At 42.7% G+C, this 9,093-nt stretch overlaps 1 protein-coding gene across 1 annotated transcript in view; it reads right to left on the bottom strand.

Annotated features, from left to right (window-relative positions):
• The window catches only part of KAT2B (lysine acetyltransferase 2B), a 99,308-nt gene that overhangs the window by 39,260 nt on the left and 50,955 nt on the right, over positions 1-9,093 (bottom strand). The window contains exon 6 of the mRNA XM_040636859.1: positions 2,923-3,114. Coding sequence (XP_040492793.1) covers positions 2,923-3,114 — 192 coding nt within the window. The remainder of the gene's footprint in view (positions 1-2,922; positions 3,115-9,093) is intronic.

Here is a 9,093-nt window from a genome sequence, read left to right as displayed (position 1 = left end):
TGTGTGTGTGTGTGTGTGTGTGATCTGTATATGTGTAAATTTAGTTATTTCATTACAATAAAGAATAGTCTCATGCAGTGACATGAGTGCTTGCTTTGGATATAGATACAATTCAAAACTGTATGTAGAACAGGCTGTCTCTCTGTCAAATAAATAAATGAAATCTTAAAAAAAAACTGTATGTAGAATAAAAGAACACAATCCATGGAGAAAAACAAATATTTAAAAACACTAAAAGTAGTTCAGAGTGGTAGGGCTTTGGGGAGGTCTTTTGTTTCTTCGTTCTCTCTTAACCAAATTTTTCATCAGCAAGTGCATTTATCACTTTTAGGATAAAATACAGATGCTAAACCTTTCTAAAAACAACAAAACCTTGCAAGTTGGTGGATGGGAGGAAAGGCACAAGTTTTGTTTTCGTTTTTGTTTTTTAACATATATAATATATATATTTTTTAAGATTTATTTATTTGAGAGAAAGAGAGAGCATGTGCAAGTGCAAGGTGGGGGAGGAGCAGAGAGAGAGGGAGAGAAGCAGACTCCCCACTGGAGGGGTTGGGGGGGACTTGATCCCATGACCCTGAGATCATGACCTAAGCCAAAATCAAGAGGCAGATGCTTAACTGACAGAGCCACCCAAGTGCCCCAGGAAAGGCACTACAGTTAAAGCCAAGTGGAAGGAAAGGGCACATTTGAGGAGGAGGAAGAGGAGAAGGTGAGCCCTGCAAATGCATGTGAGAATCACAGCGCCTTACGGAGCAGTATGCAGCCGGTACAGCTCTCGCTCTGAGACGGCGCCCAAGACGCAAACAGCACCTCAAGCTTCCACATACGTGATTCTGCTGCCAGGGCTAGAGGTATAAATCCCTATTTTCCTCGATGTTGTCATATTCGATGACAAGGGATTTAAAAGGAGAAGTGGGTGGTAGCTTTACCCTACCATTAGTAATAGAGAAGAGAAAAAAACAGCATTGGTTTTTTAACTCAACAGCCTAAGCATGCCAGAATTATGGGATGAAGGAACATAACACACTATAATTAGCAAATATCTGCAAGAAGCAAAATGAACTTGCTATGGGAAAAAAACTGTTACTCTGTAAGGTAATTAAAATTTCTCTGTAAGTACCATAAAAGGTGGGGTAGGGGGAGGGTCCTCTTTGTTCCTTGGCTTAGAGACAGAGAATGACAACCATAATCTAAAAATATAAAATGCTGCTTATGTGGCAAATGCAATACAGAAATAAGAAAATCGCTCTAAATCTCTAAGGAAAGGAGCTCAGACCAGCTAAAACACAGGTACTGAAACACAAGCATCCCGAGAGATCATAACCCATTTGGGGGTAACACCCTAACTGCAGCTCCAGAACTTCTGAATCTTCTTCCCCAGAGAATACCAAAATGTTCATGTCATGCCTCAGTCTCAGGAACCGGCTGCCTTAAGAAAACACTGAAACTCAGGATGCTAGGATTTATGTGCAAATACTGGGCGTTCAGCTAAAGCTCCTCAGAATTACCCGTGACATCTTCTACCCACAGCTTAGGATTTGTGTTAAACTGCAAAGGAATTTTCAGTTAATTTCTATCAAAAAAAATTCTGTTGTTGTTTTGGACCTAATGTATTCTTAAAAATTAAAGCTATCTTTCCTGAGAAACAAAGTGGGTGATCCAATAACAGTAACTTAATAATAAAAACCTAGTTTCCCTATTAAAACAGTACCATCGGTCTTCGGTTAAAGAATATAATACGTCCTCTTTTAAGCTGTCTTCTCTACTCCAGGAGTTCTCAATGGTGCGGGGAAGGAAGCCTCTATCGTACCTAGAAAGCCCTTTCAAATTATACCTTTGGCCACCTCCACAGCAAGTGCTGGTCTAGGCAGAATGACGCCCACAGAATCAACTGTCTCACTCATGTCTTGCCGTCACTGGTCCATGACAAGTGACAACTGCACCCTCAGCCCTTCTCATGAACAGCCAGACTTTCAGTTTAAATTTGTGGTTTTTATTTTAATTTTTTTTTTTAAAGATTTTATTTATTTATTTGACAGAGATAGAGACAGCCAGCAAGAGAGGGAACACAAGCAGGGGGAGTGGGAGAGGAAGAAGCAGGCTCATAGTGGAGGAGCCTGATGTGGGGCTCGATCCCAGAACGCCGGGATCACGCCCTGAGCCGAAGGCAGACGCCCAACCGCTGTGCCACCCAGGCGCCCCTAAATTTGTGGTTTTTAGCACTGAAAATGCATTTCCAAGGCCAATAGTACAGCACGACAACTTCCTATTCCTTTAACACATTTCCTTCACTTAAAAATATTTAAGCGATTATTTCTATATTAGAGCTCTAGCAGGTACAAGAAGCAAGGTGCGCCAAGAGTCACGCACATTCTGCAAAAAACTGAGGGGTACAAAGATCATTCTGAAGGAATCCTCTCTATTCCTGTCCAGCCCCACTCTTGGGGTCTAGTTTACAAAGAGTGAGGGGGCAGGCTGACTGTAGCTGAGGCAGGAGTGACTCACCAGGCTTAGAAAGGGTTGGCGATGTGGGATGGAAAAAACCAGCCACTTGAGTTGTCCTGTCGAGTAGATGGAAACTGCTTCTACCACTCTACCCCATCCTCCTCTAGCTTCCTGACAACTGAACACACCAAACAAAGCACTACCCCACTTCAAGACCCAGAGACAAGGACCCAGGTGGGATGAGGTCGGGCCAAGGAAGCCATGCCCTCAGACAACACAAATTCATGCTAACAACAGATGCACTGTGCAATACTGAAGGAGACCCACAAAGGGAGCTGAGAAAGAGAGGGTCCCTTCTCCTTCTGCCCTGGGATGCTTTTCCTGGCATTCCTGATCTCGTCACTGATACAGGCTTTGGCCTGTGTTTATCAACCTCAAGCTCCAGGGTCAAAGACGGCAAGGGCGCTCTCTTACTTTGGGAAATGCGTGAGGATTAGAGTTCGTTTTTCAAGTGGCAGTTTGTCTTTCTCCTGTCTTGCTTGTTCCAGGAGTTGTCGTCTCATGACTGTGAAGACTGAGCGCAGCAGCGTTCTCCCAAACACCTGGGTGGTTTCATACCGAGGTAGACTGTCACAGAACTGGGGCACGTTGCAGTAACACAGCCACCTGTGGTAAGAGGAGACAAGCACCATCAATATCCCTTAAACCCCCAGAGGTCATCTGAAATGCCCGATGACGGTGACTCTATCATTAACCACAGCAGAAGAAACTGGGTCTGCAATGACGAGCAGCAGTTATCACTGCCAGCTAACGAACTCGGAAATGAGAGTAGCTCGCCCGTGTACCAGCACTGGGCTCAGTGCTGTGAAAATCATTCCATTCTGCAGCATCACACAGGGAGTCCTGCGGGCAGACAGTCCTGGGGTCCAACCCCTGCTTTGCCACTTAACTGGCTGCATGACTTGGGAAATGTAATGATGTTCTTAAGTCTCCAGGTCCTTACCTGTAAAAGGGGGACAGCAATAATACCTACTTCGTTGGGTTGGTACACACCTGATAGGAGGTACTGTATGGAGAGGGCATACTGCAATTCGAGTTCGTGGTACATAAACAGAAGTTTAAATAAAAGAAGAAATTAAAGGGGAAGCTGAGGAAGTCCCATTTGTGAAAGACTCCGAATTCCACCATCTCGGTCTCTGAGTAAAATTTAAAATGCCTACACAGCACTCACATACCCGTGAAGCTTTGGTGGGAAGATAAAGATCTTCGAGACTATTCAAAACTCAGTCAAAATGCAGGAAGTAATAATAAGCTTCACCATCTGTCGCTTAGGTGCGTTTTCAATGACTCCAACTTAAAAATGCACTCCGGCATTACAAAAGCTGGACGAGCGCCCAAGCCCAGAGGGAAACCAGAGGCTTTCTTGAGATCTGACCACAGTTCTGGGGTACACTGGCAATGCAGGGCACACAATGTAGAAAGTTCACTCAGCCAAGAGAAGCTAGAGAATGAGAGTATATTCAAAGTCCACCCTCTTTCTCTACGGTCTCCCAGGATGTGAGGTCTCAAATTCCCAGGACCCAGTCATATCACTGTGGAGTGGGGGTCAGAGGGTGGCAGCAGACCAGGGTTCAGAAGCTCAGAAGGTCCTTATTCCTTGGAGATGGAGAGCCAAACATCCCTTTTCAGGACAGGACTGCTTTCCAAAAATTAACACCTCTGCTCTCTGTGTGCCTTCCTGATCTCCTTGAACGTGGGAGGGCTCTAATGTGCCCAAACTGCTAATGGGAAGCTCCTGATGAACTTTCAGACCCTTAATAAAGAGTGGAATAACAGTAATTAACTCGTGCTTATTGCTTTCTTTATCTCACTCTGTATCTCTTCGTATTTTCCCTGTGTGTGTGATGGTGGTAGTGGTGGTGGTGGTCCATCTCTGGAAAGAAAATTTTCATTAATGTTACTTCATCTACCTAAATTCAAAATTAACCTTAAAACCCTGCTACTATTTCTACGCTTCTCCCAGCTTGTCTGTCTTAATAACTTACACCCAAATGTCATCTTATGATTACCAAATGGGCATCTGAAGTGTTGTCTCTGTATCTTGTCAAATTGGAAACAGTGATCTTGGTAGCAGACAAGCTAGCAAGGCATTTATTTTGTACTTCGTAAGGCACTTCATATAGACCTGCCTCACGTTCAAGCCCAGTCTTTGCTGCACCGTAGTCTGTGGCCACTCAATGAGGTTATAAGATATTTGGGGCTGAAGGGAGGCCAGCTCCCACGTGACTAATTATGAAACGAGAAACATTAAGAGTTAAAGTTACAAACCCTTAATAATCAGACTTAGGGCATCACAAGACTATACTGTTAAAATAGGTCCAATTTTCCGCACTAGAAGATGAAAGATTCTCAGGACTTTGACCAGCACTGTCAGAGACAGCTGTTGATGCGCGGGAATGTTCTGTATCTGTGCAGATACGACAGCCACCAGCCACGTGTAAACCACTGAGCACCTGACACGTGGCTACTGCGACTGAGGAGCTTAATTTTTAGTGCATTTAATCAATTTAAAATTGACTTTTAAACGGAAACAGTGTGAAATATTTTTCCATGAAAGATCAGTTCACTGCTTTGTTAGGACTCCATTTAGCTTTAATCATTTAAAATTGGGGGCGCCTGGGTGGCTCAGTCGTTAAGCGTCTGCCTTCGGCTCAGGGCATGAGCCCAGGGTTCTGGGATCGAGCCCCACATTGGGCTCCTCCACAGGGAGCCTGCTTCTTCCTCTCCCACTCCCCCTACTTGTGTGCCCTCTTTCGCTGGCTGTCTCTCTGTCAAATAAATAAATAAAATCTTTAAAAAAAGAAAAACCAAAAACCATTTAAAATTGAGGGAGAGAAGTGAGATGTGCCATAAGGATAAAATACACACTAGATTTCAAAGACAGCACAAAAGAAGGTAAAAAAGCATCATTAATAGTTTTTCACATTGTGATCAGTGAAATAGTATTTATATATTGGGTAAAATAAAACATTATTGAAATTAATCTCCTGTCACCTATTTACTTTTCAAAATGTAACTACTAGAAAATTTTAAATTACATTTGTGGCTCACATCATGTATCTATGGGAGGTGATTTTGAGGCTAAAGAGCGTTTCCATCTGTGGAGGAGTCACAGATGTCCAATACTCGACTTAAACCGATGTTATTTCTGCTACAGCAATGGTAGGTTATAAATATTACCATAAAATCATGAAGTGTTGTAAGTGCTTAATAGGCCACCCAATCTTCCCAGGGTGAGGGAAGGCAGCACAGACTGTTACTGTCTAGTAAAAGGTTTCAAATAATAGGCTTCCATTCATTTCCTCTGAAAACCATTTTATAGACCACAGTTGATACTTTTTAGCTTTGTTTTGTTTTTACTTCCAAGATCAAGTCCATTTTACAAAACCGTAAGGTGCGTGGGATGGTAAGACAGAGACGGAGTGAATGCACGGTGTCTGGGTGCTATTTTAATAAATGACATGGTCACCGGGCATGGTGGGATGGAAAGAAGAAATGGGAGTTTGTGTGCCTCGTCTGCACACACACCTCTCCAAACACTTGACCACAGGAAACGATTTTACCTAAATGACCAGATTCAGGTCTTCTAAAAAGCAGTGAAAGTATAGTTCCTTCATTGTTGTACGCCTACTAAAAATGGCACGTGTGGGCAAACAACTCTCTCAGAGTTTTGACAGCAGCATGATGACTTGCAACCACCTTGCTTTAAAATGTGAACAGAACTGGAGACCTTGAGCACAGACCATGCCATCCGACTTGCTGGAATGAAAATCCTAAGGTTTGTAGGAATTAAGTGATCTGTCCTAGTTCACCTGAACTCAAGGCTAGGGTCTCCTACCCCCTAGCCCACTGTTCTTTCCATGCTTCCTGCTATGTACTGTCCTAGACTTACATGCCTCATGATGAACGCTCAGTAACACGGAACAACGGTTACATACAACTGTTTCACCGAAATCAACTTGGTTATATCCAACTTGTGCTGTATTCTTACAAAACATCTCCCCCATATAGGGGTGACCATTACCCCTTTCAGAAAGTCTGCACAATTCAGAATCTAAGGCGAATCACTTGCCGCTTCCAGCAGCAGATTCTGTTGGTCAGATGTATTTTAAAAAGTCACATTCATCTGGCACTTTATTTTCATGGAATTATATTAGTGCACCATCACGACATTCAGGGAACTTCAAGACATTTGCCCAGATCTTTTTCTAAATCCACAGTGATCTCCGGGGACATATACCTCTATTAATTATTAATATTAAGTATATGTTAACATTACAGTGTCAGATATTTTCAAGATGCAAAATACTTATATTTTTCCTTTTATTCAGAACAGAGAGGATTAAGTCATTTAAGCAGTTCTGTTCAATCTGCACTTAATTTTTTATTGGAAGATCTTCACAGGTTAGCTCCGCAATAATCACTCTCTGAGTCCGGTCTCCTCCGCAGAGAATCCTATTTCCAGCCCATTTTCATGCTGACGTACAAGCCCCAGAAGTATTCAGCCCCTTTGTTCTAATTGCTACAACTGCTGTAAATTACATGCTGAACCAGCATTACAGGTCCTGAGGTTCACTTACACATCAAGATAAAACCTGGTGGTGCCTGCAGCCTGTAATATTACCCATTTTTGAGAAGATGCGTATCAGTGAGACACTCTGCCGTAGTGCTGTGTGGTTTAGTAAAATCCTAAGTGGTCGTGACAGTGAGGTTTTACTCTGAAACAATTACTGCTTCTCATAAGTTTCACAGGTTGCTTCTCTGTACTTCCCTTTCTTCCTCAGCGTGGCGTGACGGTGGGCAAGCGGGGGAGGTGCGCGCCGTCTACCTTCATTTCCTTATTTATTATTAACAGAGGCTCTCGGTCTCCACGCCACCTAGAAATCAGCAGCTTTCAGAACTCATCACAGGGTACTCGTTCCAGTCCCGCGGCAGGTCTCTCCTCACCATCGTCGGGCTCCACTCTTCCGCTGCCCTGGGCCAGTGGCTCAAGAGGTTGGGCTAGAAAGGAATCTGCTGCTTTCTGTTTCTAAAGTGACATCCAGATAATGACGCTCTCCTTCAGTTGTACATGCTCCAGCTCGAGTCCCACGCTGGCAGTGACTGAGCTTTGGAGAACAGCGTGTGTGGGAGGAAAACGATGAGTAGCGTCTTCCCAGCGCCTGTGCCGTGTGCCAGACACGACACACAACACTCCCAGTACTCATGAGACTCGGACAGACGAAGAAACTGAAGGTCAAGGAGGTGAAGTGACTGGTCTAAAGCATACAGAACTAGGGAGGGATGGAGCTATGATTCAAACCACGGTTCATTTCAAAGTTCCATTTCTAATTTTACCACTCCTTAAGTATTTGTACATGCCACCCATTTCTTTACCAAGAAATGCTACATAGTATATTTTCATTGTTTTCTAAAATACAGTAATATCTTCCATGCTGCTTTACATTTAATTCTGCGTCTCAGTGCAACAATTTTTCCTCTGTTAAGAGTGGTAAACGCTTTCAGAGGTCTGGCTTTAGCAAATATTCAGCTTAGCCAATTGTTCACAGATGGGTTTAAAAGATAGAGTTTTTTTTAAGTAATCCCTACACCCAATGTGGGGCTCGAACTCATGAACCCAAGATCAAGAGTTGCATGTTCCACTGACTGAGCCAGCCAGGCGTTCCTATATTTTTGATGGATTTATTATCTTAACCCTTATTATAAACGACAGTTAAAATAATATAGGAACTATATTATTTCATGAAAATTCTAAAATGAAAGTATAGAAATATATAATTTAAAAAGTGATGTTGAAGATTAATTCCTGTTAAAGTTCATTAGTACCGAAATACTTTATAACCCAAATTATATCTATTGTAAAAGAAGGGAGGAGAGGAAAGGGGATATTACTCATGAATATCGGGTCAACTTATCTTAAACTATACTCATTCCTACATGTCATCTGCTGTTATAGAAAATAACCTGGAGGGATGCCTGGGCAGCTCAGTCGGTTAAATGTCCCATCCTTGGTTTCAGCTCAGGTCATGATCTCAGGGTCCTGAGATCAAAACCCCACCAGGCTCTGCACTCAGCAGGGAGTCTACTTGAAGATTCTCTTCCTCTGCTCCTCCCCCTCCTTACACACACACTCTCTAAAATAAATTTAAAAATCTTAAAAAAAAATAAATAACCTGGGTATAAGTGCACTTCATGCTATAAAAAAAAAAAAACTGCCTACTTTAGGTCAGGAATACCTCCTGAAGCAAGCTTGATGTGCCTATAAAATATAAAAGGGGGTGGGGCGCCTGGCTGGCTCAGAAGAGCATGCAACTCTTGATCTCTAGGTCGTGAATTCAAGCCCCACACTGGGGGTAGAGATTACTTAAATAAATAAAATGTAAAAGGGGGAAAGTTATAAAAAGGGAAACAGAATGGATAATTCAAGTCACTCTCTCACTTAAATGCAAATAAATGTAGGTCATCCTATTTTGTGTGGCCCATGTTTAAGATTTTTAAAGTCAATTTTATTATTCTGCAATTCATAAACAATAAAAACAAATTCCCATGTTGGGGGGGGTTCCCATGTTGGGGGGGGGGGTGCAA

This window comes from Ursus maritimus, unplaced genomic scaffold (assembly GCF_017311325.1).
Source record: "Ursus maritimus isolate PB19 unplaced genomic scaffold, ASM1731132v1 scaffold_20, whole genome shotgun sequence".
Taxonomy (NCBI): Eukaryota; Metazoa; Chordata; class Mammalia; order Carnivora; family Ursidae; genus Ursus; species Ursus maritimus.
Note: the sequence above shows the minus strand (reverse complement) of the source record. Positions and strands in the feature narration are given on the sequence as shown.